The sequence below is a fragment of the Pleurodeles waltl genome, chromosome 10 (genome assembly GCF_031143425.1).
Source record: "Pleurodeles waltl isolate 20211129_DDA chromosome 10, aPleWal1.hap1.20221129, whole genome shotgun sequence".
Taxonomy (NCBI): Eukaryota; Metazoa; Chordata; class Amphibia; order Caudata; family Salamandridae; genus Pleurodeles; species Pleurodeles waltl.
Window position 1 is genome coordinate 72903241 of NC_090449.1, and position 19244 is coordinate 72922484.

General features: G+C 41.9%; 1 protein-coding gene across 2 annotated transcripts in view; it reads left to right on the forward strand.

Moving 5' to 3' along the window:
- Window positions 1-19244, forward strand: part of CASKIN1 (CASK interacting protein 1) — a 579616-nt gene that overhangs the window by 508491 nt on the left and 51881 nt on the right. For both annotated transcript variants that reach the window (XM_069209731.1, XM_069209732.1), the window contains one exon: window positions 11100-11194. In XM_069209731.1, coding sequence (XP_069065832.1) covers window positions 11100-11194 — 95 coding nt within the window. The remainder of the gene's footprint in view (window positions 1-11099; window positions 11195-19244) is intronic.

A 19244-nucleotide genomic window follows, 5' to 3' on the forward strand; every position in this document is an offset into this window, starting at 1 on the left:
GTGACAAAAAAAATAACTCATATGGATGAGATCTAGTCAAACTATTTTTTGCTGCATGTTTCCAGAAATGTTCATGTATTGTTTAATTATGAAGTGCCAGGTGAGTATTAATAATCCTATTTAAGGGCCATTTTGGGTCAGTGTTAATCTCTAGAAGGTGTTTATATTTTATGGTCTCAAAGCTGGAAACCTCTGGCCTTGCACATGTTTTCCACAGCTACCTGGATGTCTGTGTTACTTTGTACATCAATATGGACCTCCTCAAACCCTCCTTTTCTTTGGTGACTTCTGGGCTTTGTGGAAATGAACATTGTGGTCCGTCTTTTATTGTTGTGATACCAAAAGGAAGACACTGGTTTGGTCTGTCCATCACCAAACAGGAGACGGTCCCATCAAGATGTTTGACTTGAAATTGATTGACCTGGGAACCTTCCTCTTCCAACTGCAACAGGATATGAGTACAGTCGATGTCACAACAGAACTAGCACATTGGTCCACATCAACGGCGTGTAGAGGGTGGCATAATAGACTGGTTCAAACTTTATACTGAACTGCATTGCAGTACTGGGGATACTTGAATACCAATTTATTACAAAATGCCCATTTAGGTAAGTAGCATCCCCTGCTGAGATGTGGTAGGTGAGAGATACCCATAGTAGCAGGAAAGCCTATGTGTAATTTGTCACATGCTACTAGCAAAGTTCATTGTGCTTAGCATGGTATGGTACAGAATACTGAGCTTTGAATATTAAAATGCAAAAATATCACAACCCGAATATTCAGTACCAAAATAACATGAAGGTAAGTGTATACAGCTACGTATAGGTCCACGGATATGTGCCTTGATGAAACACATCTTATAGCTGTGGAGTAAATATATACAGGCACTAATATACCTACTTTCCCGATGTTGTGATTGTCAATATTGAGCAAAATATTTTGTAGTTGATATTCTAACATTCCCGTGCTTTTGGGTTGAAAGTCAGGATAAATGTAAAGTGAATATCCTGTAACCCAGAGAAAGTCTTCAGAAACTCGCCTTGACATTTTGTTGTGTGGCGAGCTTGAACCTTACTCTAAGGTTCAATCTTATTTACTCAAAGGGAAAAAGTCCTTCTCTGGCTGGCCAACCATCCGTAGTAGTATACATGGCTAATACTGGACAAGAAACTGGATTGATGCCTTACTAGGAAGGCTCTGTTCTGTGGTTTTGTCACATCCTACCCATGATGTTTACCTTGAAGTGTCCATGATGTCACTGAACTCAAGGAAAGTGTCTGCAGGCTTCCAAAAAAACACTGCAGTCATATTAAATCATCTGGAATAATGTGATGAAAAGAAGGAATTTCTGTGGGGGTTTTTTTGGGTTGTGTTCTGCTCAGTATTTATTCTATGGTCTATTTTTTTCTTTTTTGGAAGTTCAGTGTTGCAATTTCTAAACCGTTACAGAATTTATTAATTTCCACCATGCTCCACTTTTCTTTAAGAGCACAAGCGGATATGCCTATGACAGTGTCTTTTAAAACCAAGTAGGATAAGAGTCAGTCACATGTCAGGTGCCAAAGGAAAGGGTTTTAAGCAAATACAATTAACTGTTACTTGAAACATCTCTTAATTCCCCTAATTGACCAGTAATACATATGCCCCCTGATGCTTTATTAAATGTATTTATTTATGTATTTATACAATTTTTACACCACCTTTATCTATCTCATTTCAACATGGAAGTAATGGTAGAGAAATGAAAGTGTGATCAAATCCTAAATATTTGACCCGTAATTCCACATCCTTTTGTAAATATACGCAGATGCTACATGTCTGCCTAAACCGCTGTTTCAGTGGTGAATTTGTGTGGTATAGGGCAGTGACTACTCCAGATTCAAAGGCCCCGTGAGAAACCCCTCTCCCAAATTATGTCCATCGGATCAGCCAGCTTATTTTTTCTTACTTCCACATGAAATTTCCTTAGAACTTAACTTTCTTAAAACAGACTTTCTATTTAAGATGGCAACCCAAGATTGGTATATACTGTAGGACAAATGTGTATATTCTCTCTGAAATATCTTAAGTCATATTTTGCAGTGAAATTTTCCATATTATAAAAATTGCTAGGCTCTCAATTTTGAATACATATGCTATAAAAATGATAGTTAAAAAAGTGTTTGTGTTATATGAGAGGTAATGAAATCCCTCTGTTGAAGTTAGGCATGCAAGCTTAACTCCTTTGTGTCCCTCATGGCCTCCCACACGATATCGCAGACATAATTGGTAACATCACAACATAATTGGTAACATTACTGTTTGCATCAGATTTAAACTAAAGTGGTATGATACCAATAGTGATGTCATAGGTGATGGCATCAGTCATGTCATTTGTGATGTCATTCACGATTTCAAGAGAAGCGTGGTGGGGTGAGATATGATTACATAGCTTTCTTGCGCGACAAGCCATGTGACTTTTAAGGTTTTTTTGTTATACCCAAATATATCTTTGATTGCAGTTTTATCGCATGGCTTGGTATGTATGGGCCAGAGAGACCCTTTCCGACCCTAGACAAGTAATTTATGGGTGAATCCCCTCGGTAATGTATTGTTGTACCATGGCAAACCATAATTATTTTCTAAGAAAGTATTACATCAGTCTTTGACTGTGGTAGCAGTACCTAAATCTGCACAGTGTGTTTCCCCACAGGAGTGTGGTTCTAGAGTGACCAGTTGTTTACACCACTCCCTTTGAGACAAACTCTGAAATCAAACCCATGCTGGTGAGATACACAAGCTGGTTTTGAAAAAGATGTAATTTAGTGTTTCTAGAAGGAATCTATTAAGTACGACTAACACCAGGAGTGAAAGAAAGCACTCACGTGGTCAGTGACCTTTGTCCATGGTCTTGGCTTCCACCATAGATCCTGGTTTGCCGGATCCATGCCTGCTTTACTGAATATCTACATAAGATCGATTTGCATACATTCAAACTCAGTGTAACTAAGGGTCATATGTACGAACACATTTCCCCATTGACACCGAATAGGTAAAACCCTTTGCTACATCTGCCCCAACTTACATATTTATGGGTTATCCTGAAAAATCTATCGTGACTCGGCCCTCCTGAACCAATGCAGGAAACTCATGTGCAGCCAATGGATCCGGAGTGTGTTGAGCATTTAGTTCAGAGTAAAAGAGCATGAGATTGATTTATGAATAGCTAATGCCATGATCTTTACATAACCTTGAGCATTCATGGTCCACTGACTGCAGACTTTGGTTCTGCAGATGTGTGTGGCACCTGTTCTTAATTGGAGCCAGTGGTTGCATGTAAAGCCCACCCGAACTTTTAATTGGGTACTGGGGCTTACTTTTACTCTCCAGACTTTGCTCCAGAAGAAGAAAGAGAAAAGCAGCAGAGGGGGAAAGGAGGAAGAGAAAGACAAAAATACACAGCCAAAGGGAGAAAGCATGGAGGAAAAGATACCTACGGAAGTATGAAATAGAGTATATTGGTGGGTGAAAGTGGCATGAGGTCAAACAAAGATTAGACAGCCTTGGTACTCGGCAACCCAACATTTGGCAGTTAATCCGACTCTGTGCCTATCCTCAGTACCTGTGAAAAAGCCTGTGAACGACTTCTGGCCCTGCATCCTAAAGTGGACACTGAACTATGGTCTTTAACTGCAATTAGAACAATGGAATGTTGGGAGCTCCATTGGAGACAATGGAGTGCTCAGGGCTTTTACTTGCTGGTAAAAGCCCAGTGCATCAACATTCCAACGTTGTCTTTGTTCACAGCAACGTGCTGATAACAAAGGCCTCACAGAGCCCGAGTGGATTTTAATCCCCTCAGGCTCTGTGAGGACTTTGTTTTATTTATTAGAACATTCTGCCCTCTAGTGGCAGAATGTTCTAATAGCCTTATAGACCGCCGGAGCGGGCTCTACCTGCAATTAAAGGCCCGCTCCCTTGTTAAAGGCCCGAGCCAAAAGCTCGGGCCTTTAATGCTAGAGCGGGCCTTCAATGGCAGGTGCTAAGCCTATATGATGTTCTCGAGCATCTTAAGGTCAAGCAGGAACCACAGTACAACTTGTGATGTGGTTCTTCACTTGTTATATCAATTCTCATCCTCTGATCATGACCATTGGCAGTGTTTCATTTTCTTGGTAAAAGAGGTATTGACCTTTTATTTTTTTTAAATGTACTTTTAGCTGAATGGGCTAGCGATTACCCCACAGCACAAAGGCATTGGTGATTACAATTTATTTTTGTTTTAAGTTTGAGGATTGTCTATGGCGGATGCCTTCATACTTTAACCCATGTTTTCAGAATTTCTGTGCACACACTTGGATTCAGTTGCAGGAGGATCGCAGGTGTTAATGTAAAGTGGTTGGATAACTGTTTTATTGATGTAGCTGGAATGCTTAGGTTTTTTTTTTTTAGATCTGGCTTGAAATGCATGACCTATTGTTATAAATTATTTAAACTATACATAGTTGGATTTGGCCCCAGCAGTAAAAGTATTTATTTTTCATCTCATGTTCTCGGCTGTTTGATGCAACTTTCTGCTTCCTACTGGGTGCCTGCACAGGAATGCATGAGGCTCTATGTTACATCTCGAAAATACACAAAATCAGCGTACGTTACATATGGTTTCCCATTGACACACCCTTGCAGAAGGTCACATAATCCGGCTGCTTAAAACAAAGCAAGCATTGGCAAAGATGATAGGTTTGGCTTTAATGTAGTACCACAAGTGTTATATATATATACACACACACACACACACATTTAGCTTAGAACAGCAAGGTCCGACCTATTGGATTTCCAATGTTTGTTTTTTTAGTTTGGGATTGGTGACTCGCAGGGTTTTCCCATTTGCTTGCTAACCCCTAAATTAGTTGTAGTTGAACTTTCTGGTGACTTAGAGTTAATCAGTGCCTGCTATTGATTTGATATCACTGACCCAGTGTTACATATCGGTCTGTCTAATGCTGGGTATGTAGAGCATCATCCATGAGGTCGCAGACTTGTGTACCACAAAGCACATTTTGAGTTTTAAAATGGTTTTTCTGTGCTAAAGAGGTTCAGTAAATATTTGATGCAAGTCTAGTTCACTGTGCCGCTGGCACAACGCCATTTTAAATAATTTTTAAAGCTAGCTAGCTGTCATTCATAATTTACTTAATTTCTGCCCTTTCTACTTGTGACGTCAACACGGACTCTGGTCTCAATCCTATGATGTTGTCTAGGCCAGGGGGACTGAGGCAACATGTCTGTTGCCTCAGTTCCCCTGGACTAGACTTACTTTCTCTTCCTCTTCCCTTTCTCACTTCTAAGGAACGGCATCCTTATTGTACTACTTAGGCCCGTATTTATACTTTTTTAGCGCCGCAATTGCATCACTTTTTGACGCAAAATCGGCGCAAACTTACAAAATACAATTGTATTTTGTAAGTTTGCGCCGATTTTGCGTAAAAAAAAGACGCAAATGCGGCGCTAAAAAAGTATAAATACGGGCCTTAGTATCTTATGGAGCTTGTATGCTGGACCTGGTCCCTCTCTATGTTTAGCTCAATCCTATGATGTCATAATGCCTGGAACGCTGGGAAAAGTTCTGGAGACTGCACCTCCAGCGAGATCAAGATTAGAGTCAGTCCAAAGAAGAGCAAACAAGCTGGCACCAGACTGGCACTCTAAGTCATATTTTTTGTTGTTGTTAATTTAAGGTATTTTAGAGCACACTTAAGAAGTCTATTAAGGGTCTTGTGAAGAGAGGTGCCGGGATCTAAATCTGTACCGCGTGAGGGAGTTCAGTAAGGCTGGTAAGTTCATCCCCATAGGGGTCTGCTCCAGAGTGACCAGTTGTTTCCACCATCCGCTGAGGCAGACACAGCAATCAAGGCCACACTGGTTGGAAACACAAGCTGTGTTTGAAAGAGATTTAATTTGAGGCGGTTGAAAGGAATCTAGCAAGTATGACTGTCACCAGAAGGGGTGAAAGAAAAGCACTATTGCACCAACCCTGGGGCCCTCATTATGAGTCTGGTTGTCCTTGTACTGCCAGACTCGCGGTGGCGGTCTTACCGCCGCTGGAGGTGAGCACCTCCGGCCCGGCGATAGCCATAATATCCCCGTCAGTATTACGACTCAGCAGACCGCCAGCTTTTTCGTGGCGGTCGCACTGCCACGAAAATGCTGGTGGTCATGCACCTGACAACAGGAATTTCCATTCCTGTCGCCGGCAGACACACCCCCACATGACCACACACCTACATTCACACACCCCTACTCACCTACGCATTCGGTTACATGCACCCCCACACACTTGCACCCAAACACACACTCAGATACACCAAATCACTCGCACTCAAACAGACACATACACTCACATGCACGCACTCTAACAGCCACATACACTCGCATGCATGCACTCTAACAGACACATACACTTGTATGCATGCACTCAAACTGAAACCCCCTTCCCCTCCGCATTCACAAAAACATACACGCGCACACACACACGCACACACACACACACACACACACACACATACACAAAAAAATACCCCCTCCCACTTTCGGCATACATGCATTCACAAACACACACATGGACACCCCCCCCCCGAATTCATACACACATGCAGACACCACACACATTCACATTCACACAACCCCCACCACCACCCCCATCCGGGAGGCAATGGGTCCCGGCGCTTTCCACCACAGGCACCACACCACTGTGCAGGAAACCTCTGAGCCGTATTACGTCCTGTTGATGTGGCGGTGCCGGCAGTGGAAAGCACCTCTATTACAGCATTGGCCAAGCCGACGGTGTCAGATTTACACCCGAAATCAGGCAGAAATCGGCACAACATCATAATAGGGAGGTCTTCAGACCTCCAGCAATAACGGTCTTTTGGCACCCGTGACTTCAGCGGTCTTTCACAAACACCCCCAAAGTCGTAATGAGCACCTGGGTGTCTGAAAGTATGTTCAAAATACAACAAGCGCAGATTTCAACCGTCCGGAAACTAGAAGGGGAAAAAAATTCCAAGCTAATAAGGGACATTCCACAACAACACCTAAGAAGGTAGTCCTTTGAAAAAATATAACAGCTATTCTATTTTCAAAGAGAAGAAACCAAGAGAAAGAGTCATCTAACAATTATTGCAATATCACAGGCACAGTGAGGCACAGCCAAAACATAGATACAGAGACAATAGGAGAGAGAACAGCAGTAACCAAAATCCATGAAAGAGAAAATTGAAAAAAGCATTTAGTGTTGCAGAGTGGAGATTGTTTCAAGCAGAGTGGCAGCTGTTAAGATCAGCCAATTATGCAGACAAGACTACGTCCCACAATCTCATCAACTAGTTAGGCCAAGATGTAAAATTCTCTAAGTTTAAAGATTTGTCTGACACCAGCATATTTTTCTAGGTGACCTAGAAGAACCCCGTGGTCAAGGATGATGGTGATGGAAGAAATATGTATTACGAAATAGGGTAAAAATCAGTAGGTTATGGCGGCCCATATTTGAGGGCATAATGAATTTGTCAATAATGACAAGCAGCACAGTCGTTTCTGGTTGTTTTGAGTAGACCCCCTAGTTTGTTTGCAGCTGAGATTGTTATCTCTGGTTCATTTCTGTCTGAAGCTGTACTGTAGTGTAAGTGTGTTTACAATCAGAGTTTTCTATGAGCTACATAAAAATAATAAGTAATCTAGGAGTCATAAGCTTTCACCTATATATTTTCTAGATTTAGTCAATTTTGTAAGGTTTGGTAAATGTCCCCAGATGTATGACCAGATAAGTACAAGAAGAATAGGTTTCCAGGCGTGCAGCGGTTTCCCCTAAGTCTGTGTCTACGGTGTATCCACAAGCAATCAGTTTACAGGTTTATTATTTGAGGAAATGTGCATTTCACATGTTTTCCTGTTTTTATCTATACTTTTTCATGTGAATGAATCCCTTCCTCTACAATCAGGGTGACTAAGTTATGTTTCAAGGTGTCTTGTTTCTAAGCAACAGAAACTGAACATAACTGATAAGTAAATTGGAAAGACACAAAGAGGAAACAAACGGATGGAGAACACAGCGGGAGCAATCATGCAGGGGAGAAACAACAGGAAATAAAGATCAATGGACAGTCAATTGGAAAGACACTGAGGATTAACAACAATGTACAAGACAAACAAGTTTTTAAAAAAACATGCACACTAGTGAGAACTAAAACATACAAAAGCCTACTGCAGTGAAAAATCAACAAAATATTATTTGCTGTATACCATCCATATATAGATTAAATAATTTAATGTGATTAGTTTGAGATGCAAAACAGTCCCTCATGCATTGCAGTGCAAACGCTCCTTAGGAGACACTTGGATAGATCAAGCAGCCACTACTAGCATGAGAGGTGATGGAAATAATTCCCTGGTGTAGAGCCGAAGCACACTCCATGAATATCTTAAAGAATCATTACAAAATGGTCATGCAGACATCTGCTCTGTCAAACCAGACATTAAAACAACATCCAGCAGAGGTGATGAACACCTTTGCTATGTTTGCTTCTCATGGGACATCAGGATAATTGAGGGCCAACAGCTTGGTTCACTTGTGTTAAAATGACTTACTTGAATGTGGGTTATCTTAAAAGCACAGAAACATTTGAGTAGAGTAAAAACAAAGTCCTGAACATCCTTCAAAGGCACAGCCCTTCCACTTAGGCCACGAGTACGTCTATGAGGACTGCAGCTGGAGTGTTCTGTTCAAGTCGTAAGTTAAAACTGCCCTCTATGATGATTCCCATTGCGATAATGTGGACAAAATCAATTATGGTTACAAAATGGGCTATAACGTTTTTGTTTGACTGGAGGGAAAAGGTCTGTTGACAGAAAGAAAAATTGCCCTTTGGTGTACACTGTACTACCAGATGTTCCAGTGATGATGAATCCCCAATGTAATTTACGAGCAGCATCAGTGATGGTTTATCATTGAGAAGAATAAAAAGTGATGAATGTCATACTTCTGTTATTCCCAGCAATTGTTAATTACCCAGAGCCCCATTCCAGTCCATCATGTTCTGCTGACTGTGCCGCTGCAGGCGGGGCCCAACCTTGTACAAACCATCCTTCACGCCTCACGGTTGTCGAGCACGAACTGCTACGCCAAGACCCCTATATACTGGAACACAAGCAGCCTATTGGGGCTCATCAAGGAGAAGTAGTGAGGCATGGGGAACCGTAAATAGAAAATAATAAACGAAATGTCTGGCATATCAGTCCCACCCAGTGGTTCAGAATAATTCAAGCATTTCCACCCATCAAGTCCTGCACTTTAGGTGATGTTTTATAATTTCATGTCACAGTACTTGTTACGTGGGGGTCTGCCTCAGGAGAATGTTTTCTGCTGGCCCAACAGGTCAGGTGAATTAATGGACTTTGAGCATCTACTGGTTCAGTATTGTACGGAGATCCTTGTTTTTTTGTACGATGTGGTGGGTAGGTGTGCGCATGTCTGCATCCCTGTCTCCTTAGTCATGTAGGACTATGGAACTGATTGACAGGAATGCCACCATAACATACCAGGGGATAACTGAGAACTGAACCTTGTGCTCAGCATGAAGATACAGTTTTCTCTAATTGCTGTTCATCTGCTTTCCTTTTTCCCATTACCAGGCGGGCATTTCAGGAGCAAAATTTTAGATGGGAGTTTTGACCCTGGAGTGAAAGTTGTGCTTTGATTCAGACTAGTATTGTTGATCAATGTGACAAACAGAGCCGGTGTGTTTAAAGTGGAGCTAAACATATTTTTAAATATTGAGGGCCGCATTTAAGAGGTTTCGGAGCAGGGCAGCACCACAAGAATTCCTGCTACGCTGTCCTGCACCAAAGGAAAAGGGCAGGAATGCGATGTATCTATGAGATACGATGCATTCCTGTTCTTCCCCCTGTTCTTGCGCACAGTGGGCTGCCATGCACCAACACAGACTCCCTTGCACCATGGTTCAAGGGTGTCTGCATTGTAGGGGTGATTGTTTTTGTGCAGGAAGGGATACCTGCCTGCACAAAAAAAATCAATGGAGTCAATTTCTGCCTTTAAAGAGGAAAACGTAGAGTAATAACGTTTTTTCTCCTTGTTGTGCCTCCCTTATGCCTCCGCTGGGGAGGCATAGGCTTTTGATGCATTGCCAGGTTCACAAAATCTTGTAAATAATGGAATATATCAAATGCCATGGGTGTTGCGTGGGAACACCTACCATAACGCCAATGGCACGCCTCCCTATCGCAGTATGAGGCAACTCGGAGACTTGAGCTTCGCTGCCTTATTCCATATCTACAAGGCAATGAAAGCCATACAGGGTGACTTTACGTGGCCTTGTAGATATGGCACTCCAGTGGCTCCACAGGAGCATCCAAAAAGTGACACACCGCTGGCTCACAGGGCCTCATAAATAAGCCCCTCAATGTTTGAGAAAGAGAAAATAAAAATATCTATTTGCAACACTGCAGATAGTCAACATGTTTTGAATATCTTGTTTGTTGCCCATTTAGAATCCCACCACAGTGCAGGATTTAATTGTACATCAGCTTAACCTAATTTCCTGTGCGAGACATTCTCAAATTTTGAAGCAATTTTTGCCCGAATTATCGGAAATCTGAACTTAAAATTCAAGTACTTGATTTTCTCCCTAAACCTTTTCCCCAGATTGCACTGCCCTATGATTCTTTTCACGTGTCTCAGGTCGGGTTGTTAAGTTTTCAGCAAAGTGGTCACTCTGTTTTTTGTAAGTAGTTGAAAACATGCTGACTGGGCTATTGTGCAGCCGGAGGCTCGCTGTGCACCCGGAGGTAATTGTGTGGAATTGCAGCACTTGCAAAACAACAGGAAGCCGTAGATTCAAACAACAACCACAAAATGGAGGTAATGGACGCGTGGTCACTGAAGTTGCAGCAGTTGACGTTGTTGTGCCGACACTATATCACACCAAGCGGTTGATCAGCTCTTTTCGGCTTTGTTGGCTAAGGTGTTCCATTACCACCAGCACCATCAGACAGTGCCACCAGACTTGTGACCAAGATGTCTTTGTCTCTCTTCTTGTCCACTCTAGGGTCTTCTCGCCCGCAGAGCGTTGGTAGCAGTCCATACATTGAACAGCCCCACGGAGACCAGGGAAAGAAACCAGAGGTGCTGTCGGAAGGAAAGGTAAGTTGATCATGAACTTTACCGCCCAGTTCTGAGATATTCAACAGTGGTCCAGCATTGAGGTGCATGGAATTACCAAGAACAGCATGTCAAGGATTCACAATCAGTGGTGGCAGAAACGGAAAATTCATTATTTGTTTCTGTTGCCTCCTTCTCCGAATCTGACCCCCTTCCAGGATGAGGCGTGCATTCTGGACAAAAGTCTGTACTCAATATTGTGCTTGAGGGGAGACATGAAACTGGAGATGGCAGACTCAATTGATACCACGTAATTGCTGCTTGTGAGGTTATATATTTTCGTTCCACCTACCGGCATGTAGGGCAGAGTGCTGGCTCCATCCTCACAGTATTTCAGTGCTATCCATGGCTCGCCAGCAGGTGCCAGTCTCTTCCTGAGACATTCCAAGCTGCAGGTGCATTATCATGTCAAATTATAATAATTGGCCAGTTTTAAAATTAATTTCACAAATTGCTTAATTCTTGACTTAATTAATAGGTGCTTTTATTACCCAACTCTTAACTACTGAAAAAGGGAAGAAATGCAAAACTTGCCTTGCCAGTATTTCAACTTGTGATCTGCAGGTTACAAGAATATCTAGAAAAAGAAGTCTACCATATAAGCGATGTTATCCGCTAATATACTACATTACAGAAAATATTCATTGAATCCACTACAAGCGGAACTGTAGACATGTATTTGATGCACTGTTCCTTCACCCCAATCGTCTTAATCATGCACTCGTGCATACCTGCTAATAGCACTTAACTTTACACCATTCCCTACTCCTTGAAGCCTCTAATCTCTGCTTCCATTATTCTCCCAGCACCTTGACCTTCTCAGCTATCTTTAATGACCCCTGCAACATCCATACTCCTCCATGACTCCTGCAACTTCCTTACGCCTCCATGACCCCTGCAACATCCATACTCCTCCATGACTCCTGCAAAATCCTTACGCCTTCATGACCCCTGCAACATCCTTACGTCTCCATTACCCCTGCAATATCCTTACTCCTCCATGACCCCTGCAACATCCTTACTCCTCCATGACCCCTGCAACATCCTTACGCCTCCATGGCCCCTGCAACATCCTTACGCCTCTATGACCCCTGCAACATCCTTACTCCTCCATGACCCCTAACTCTGCACCCTTCCCTCCTTCTCTCCTTGGTCTAGTTGCCCGCCAATGATTGCTTTTTGCACCCCTCGTTCCCATTTCATGACTGACTTCTGCACCTAACATTTCATATCTATGAGCAAGAGCCAGCTGTCCTCAAGTGCAGGCGAGCTGCATGGTGACCTCCTGGTCAACACACTTCCCCATAGCAACATTTGGTTTGTAGCTTGTGTACAACTTTCTGGGAGTCCCTCAATTGCAATTTCCAGGTATTCACTAGAGTCCATTCGTGGTGTGAGCACGGTTCCATCGCATGCCAGATGGTGTAAGAAATGTCCCGGAGCCACCCTTTGGGTTCAGCACTCAGTTTGCTTTCAAACTAGATATCTCAGAGCGACTTTGTTGTTTTAGGTTGAATTGTTTTGTAAGATTACTGGGGTTCACAGGCAGTGGCCTTAAACCGTTTTTCAAGAATTACTACATTTTGGAAGGGGGATCATAATTTCACATATTCTCCCAGCATTACAAGCAGCAGAGAGTTCACGACCATTTAGTGATTGCAAATACTATATATTTTGCTGAACCTGGATGCCCAGTGACTTATCTCCATTCCTTTATGTTGTGTTTTCAGTTATTTGATTTATGCGATTTTCACTTTTTGGCAGCCCTATTTACTCCTCAAACATGAACATATGTTGAAGTATTATTAAAGTATTGTTCTTTTATGTTTTATAGCAAAAATAGCTGGATATTCACATATGTATTAGTACTGCGCTGATTGTGCAGCATTGTACCTTTAACTGAGTCCTTTACGCGTGCCATCTTTGTGAGGCACAAAAGATACTGCGGCCCATATTTATACTTTTTTTGCGCCGCTTTTGCGTCAAAAAAATTATGCAAATGCGGTGCTAAAAAATTATAAATATGGGCCCATCTGCCCTGGTTGGTGGGAAACACCTGTAGCCTCATTTAGATTACTGCAAGACTGTTCTTGTGACTGCAAGGACTGGAGAAAAGGTCTAACAGGTCTGCAGGACGCTTTAGGAAGCAAATGGATGCAACAGCTGTCAATCTGACAGTTCAGTGCTTTGTAACCTTTGTTGTCTCTCAGGCCCTCGTGTTGCTTGTATATGGAAGCCGCCCACAGTAAGGGAATTACGTGGAGTGAGCAAGGAAAAACATTGATGCAGCACAAGGGAACACCCAAATGCTATCCTAAGATTTAACATGCGTCCAAAGAATGAGGGTTTAAGATGAAATTAACTTATTTAGGTTTTGTGTTAAGCGCCCCATGCTTTCCTGGTAGTGCGTGTTTCCTAGGTGGCGTTGTAAAGACCTGGGCTCTCCAGCTGATTGGTAGTGATAATTGTCTGATTGGCCTATCCATGATGTCATTAGGGGTTGAAAGGGAGCAATCAGTAGCGCATCCTCTGGTAAACACATATTTATTGCTCAGCAGGTACGGGGTCAGGGTTGATTGTACAGTCCGCGAGCAAGCGATGCCTGCGGCTCAGGAGCGCTGTCTGCAAATTGAGGGAGCGCTCAGAATCAGATTATCTGTGTTATTCTATAAAAGGATCATCATCTCTAAGTGCAGCCTTTATGATAAGACAATGATGATGAAGGCTGAAATCAGGGCTTGACTATGAACGAATGAATCAATGGAAGATTATATCACTGCCCTATGTCTTGATCCCCACCAGCTCTTATTGACGTGGATTATATGAGGTGGGCTGTGAGTTTCTTCCAGAACACTGGGGTGATCTTCAGTGCAGATACTGGTCATGGTCAGAACCTGTGTCCACCATTGGATCCAATGCTTGTCTTGGGGATGTACCACAACAGAGAGCAACCAGCCGCACTCTACTAGCAAGAGGTGGTAGGGCTGCAAGAGGCATACTGCATGGAAGTATCGAAAGACTTGCTGCAGATTACCTCTAAAACCTGTGATTACCATGTAGCGCGCCAGCCAGCAGAGACTATGCGTGTAGGAGAAAATGGCTGCCAACATGTGTCAGGGGAAGAGACCCAGTGCATTGAAGAAAGGTCAAAATTTATATTGCTGCTAATTTTGTGGTGTATGGTAATGAAATGATGGCATCCACACCATACAACGGTGCATACATAAAGCAGATGGTGCAACAAGGAAGCATGCTTTATAATCCTTTCGCGTAAAATTCAGCCTAGACAGCGACTGGGAGCCACCGTGCCTGTGCAGTTAAGCCTTCTGAAATATGAGGCTGCCTGGGGGAATGGGATATTCTCCAGTGATCTATGCTGTGGAGAGCATATTAAGAAGCACAGTATAATTTATGGTTTCAATTAAGGAGCCCTGCTTGTCTGAAGGACATAATATGGTTTTATAACAATTTATTTGTTACACTAATGAAGGCTGCATTGCAATGATTTGCTAATCATCCGGGCGTTTGTCTGAATGTATGTTTTTTTAATGTCGGCAGGAAATGCTCATGTATTACTTTGGTGATAAAAGGGATTATTATGTTCTACATGGGTTTTGGCTTTGTTGATAAATGTGTACCTATTTAGGTCTGGTGTGACGGTGAAGTTGTCTGAATGACGTATTGTTACTGATTCTTTAAAATCTACATAGAAGGGGACGTTTGTTCTGCTCTGGGGAGGATGTGTCTCTCACATCCTGCTATTGGCTGGTTATGGTACTTGTTCTGCTCTGGGGAGGATGTGTCTCTCACATCCTGCTATTGGCTGGTTATGGTACTTGTTCTGCCCTGGGGAGGATGTCTCTCACATCCTGCTATTGGCTGGTCAGGGTATCATTCCACCTGATATGGAGTGCTTGCACTGCAATACAAGAGGATCTATTTTATATCTTGAAGTACACAGAATCATAACACAATACGTTTTTCATTGATGCATCATATACAGAAAGCAATTGTTTTTAGTTTTGTTTTTTACAACAAGACCTTTAATTTTTTCATCAGGTCTCAAAATGCAAGGCAGATATATTGGCTTTGTTATTGCTCATTGTCAATGGCTGTTGCTAGTCTCAGCAGTCATTCTCTGGGTCTTGCTGTGTGGCGTAAAGTATGTTGAATATATTGGATGGCAAGCAGACTAATGCATAGTTAAAATGTTCCCTGGCCATTAAATGCAAAAACTTAGACAGAAATGGTTAAATTTGTGTAGTAAGGTAGAATCACAATGCGCAAACATGACCCCATCCATGTTGAAATGAGCCATTTGTAATGTAAGAGTATGATAATTACTACATCAGCTTCCCAACAGGCTGTGATAGTATTATTTCTCCACTTTCCTTTGTATGTGATATGTTTAGACATTAGAGCATTGATGGCCAATTCACAAGCATATGTCCCAGTTCCCGGGGATGTTTTCAATATGGCAGTGAGATCTTGGTGCAAGCTGCAGCTCTTGCATCAGGCCCTGGGATCCGCCGGATCTTCTATGAGCGTGTCGAGCATCACCATCACAGCAAGGTGCGCTCGCTGACAGGCTGAGTAGCTGAACTCCACTTGCACACTCAGCATCTCCATAATGAGCTCTCCTGAGATACATTTCTATACAAGATAGGACAGCAGGAATTATTTGCATTTTTCACTGGCTATCCATACAATCTTGGCGTTTATCAATAAGTACCCAAGACCTAAACTAAAAGGGGATGAGAAGGTTTACAAAACTGACCCTGGAGTACATTTGATTTTGTCCATAGCTCCCCAAGATTATGTCACATTAAACATAAGGATTTGCATTTGGGCTTTTATTATCCTTGAGATACTCAATACCAAATAGAATTCACACATGATGCACTCAAGTGCAACCTTAAGAAATTCATAGTACCTTCAAATCATGTCCCCAACAAATTTTAGCTTACAGTTTCAAAATTGATATCCTAGAATGCGTAGAGCATCGACTAAGGTACTCCAGAGCAGAACGTTGCGAGTTTAGCCCTCTGGCTTGAGAAGGCAGTGAAATCAAAAATGTGTTTTTGAACACAGGTCCATAGCCACAGGGGGCCAAAAGGGGAGCACTCCCATCTTGATGCTTGGCACCCCCAAACATTTTTGGCAGTGACAATGAGATTTTTAAAGAAATGCTCAGTCGCATCCAGGCATTAAGCTAAAGTGTGCTCCAGTTAAGAATAAATGTTTCGTAAGTGAAACGCTTAGTATTCTTTTTTAAGACGATAGACAACTCCATCTTGCTCTTCCATTTAAACACTCCTATTTCAGAATATAATGATCAGAGACATTTTAAGGCATAGACATAGTGGGTCCTGGCCTAGGGCCCCAGCTTTTCAGGGGGCCCTCTGATAAAGACAGCTCTGTCCTGCAGACAGGCCTGTCCTGAGGGGATGAGAAATAAATGCGTCTTAAACATAGATTGCTTTAAAAACTGTTTTCTTTGAATGTATTTTTAATATAGGTAATGTATGAGAGTTTATTACAACATTTTGCAGATAAATGTTGTATTTATGTTTTTCAACACCATGCATAGATGAGAAATGGGAGGGGGTCACAGAGATTATTTGCAGTCATATTAGTAACCTGATACTGTATTACACTATTGAAAAGACATCACTATTAGATTAAACACATTTAGAATTAGGAAACATGTGTCTGTGCACTGTCAGTGTCCTGGCCAAAGAGTGCATGAAAGAGCTCTAAAAGGGATCATAATTCAAAGCTGTTCTGAACAGGGACCCCAAAAATGTTTGGCTCAGGCCCCCACACTCGTCCCTGATCATGATTGTTACTTCAGAAAGTGGCAGGGAACTGTACTATTCACAAGTATAATACATGCAATCTGGACTAGAGTAAGAAGTTAATATTGGTATTGTAGCTCAAAATAAAAATGCAGGTGTGCATGAAACGTAGGCGGGATCTGGAAAGCCCTTTCATGAATGCATGAACTGCAGATTGGTATCAAAAACTCAATGCAGGGCTACATTAAATATGAGCATTAAATATGATTGGACCTAGAAACAAGATAAATGAAAGCATAAATGCAGTCAGAGCTTGGGACATAATGTTAGAATTCATAAAATGTAGATTGGACTTTGGAAAACAAATGTATTGAACTGTACAGTTTTTTTTTTTTAGATAGCACCAAGCCTGTCCATTGCAAGGCCTAAATCACGTTTCTGGGTGGTCGGGTTTCATTATTGATATACAGTTTAATACCAGAGACAAGGATTTTGAAGCGCACCAATTTGTAACAACTGCTTGGTGCATTGTTGCAAGGGTGGTTGTGTGGTTTGGCCTTTGTTGGACATGTTAGGTGAAGATTGTGAGGTATGATAGGAGAGGATGTGCTTCCGACTTTGGACCTGGGGAACCAGAAGTGAGTCTCGGCATCGGCTCATTCTAAGCAAATCCCGTAACCTCTGTGTGCCTAAAATAAAAATAAATGTGACTTTTTTAATGTAATTGATGCTCATGTGAAGCGCTCCAACACCTCCTGGTTGAGTTTGCACAATATAAAACTGCAAAAGTTAAAAAATTATAAAAAATAAAAAATAAACTATGATGACGTAGTGGGCACATGTCACATGGAGTGCAGCTGTACATATGTGTTGCAGAGGGTGTGAGAAAGACTTAGCAGCACTTGCATGCACTATACATGAAATCCACTGTTGATGTGCATCAGAATGTCCATTTTGGTATATGGAGCCCACTATCTATCATCCAGACCCCATACGTATTTTGGAGGCATTGTTAAACCACCTTGTAGTGTTGTAAATGGGATAAAGTTTCCCCTGCCGCACATTATAAGTCACCAAGGAGTTCCCAGACCACTTAGAGGAACAAAGCCGAAGCACAAGCATAACATCCCCCCTTCCCATAAACCCCTTAAAACCTGGGGTCCGGATTATAAAAAGTGTTACACAATGCAGCACAGCAACAAAAGTTGCTGCACAGTTTCGCATGGCAAGGAGAGGAGTCAGGCAGCTGAGTGCCATGCACACACCTTTGCACCACTGTGCAAGGGAGTCTGCGTGAGTTTTGCTTAGGTTTTGTATTGGAAGGCCAATTTTTTAGTAGAACATACTGTGCTTAGACTAACTTTAAAACGCCTGCAAAGTAAAAAAACGTTAGGAGAAATAAAAACATTTCTCCTTTGCAACCCCTGATTCAAAGTGGCATTTTTTGACCCAAAACTCTGTCTACTATTTTAAGTAGATAAGATTTTACGTAAAAAAACATGGGTGGTTGCACGGGAATGCCCATTTACAACCTTTGCAATGCTCCCTTTGCAGTGCAGTACACATGCGAAGTGGGAACAGAAATAAAAAAATATTTTTTTTTAATGCCTGCAACCCGTGCAACACCCTCCTTTGCAGAGTAATGCAAAGCAAAGGGGTTCTTTGCATTTCTTTGATGGAACTCATGTTGTGAGCTAGAAAGTAAATAAAAAAACATTTTTCACAGGTTTGCGTGACTTTTGTGACACAAACCCAGCACAAAATGTTTGGGTATTTGGGCCTTGGTGTCTTGCTATTTCATGTTCATTATAGATAAGAAGTATAAAAATAGAATCTGTACAGCAAAATTAAGCACACCAAATGCACATACAAATTTTTTTCAACATTAAAATACACAATCAAGCTTATGCAAGTCAGGTGAAAAAGGCTGTTGATCAGATTGTGTAGAAGCTTGTAGAGATTCTAAATACTTGCAATGACCTACAGTGTGGAAAAATTAAACACATTGGCATGAATATCTACTTTTTGCTCTTCACCTTTTCTTTTTAGAAATATATATCAAAAGGAATAGCCAGCTCCCATTTCGTTGGTTAAACTGCATTTCATCCTGGCTCCTGGCAGCAGGCATTCTGATATCTGAACTCAACTATAGTAACTTATAGTTGAGCAGCTATGTTGTTTCATTATTATAGATAACTAGATGCGTCTCAACTCAACTGTTATGAAGAAATTAG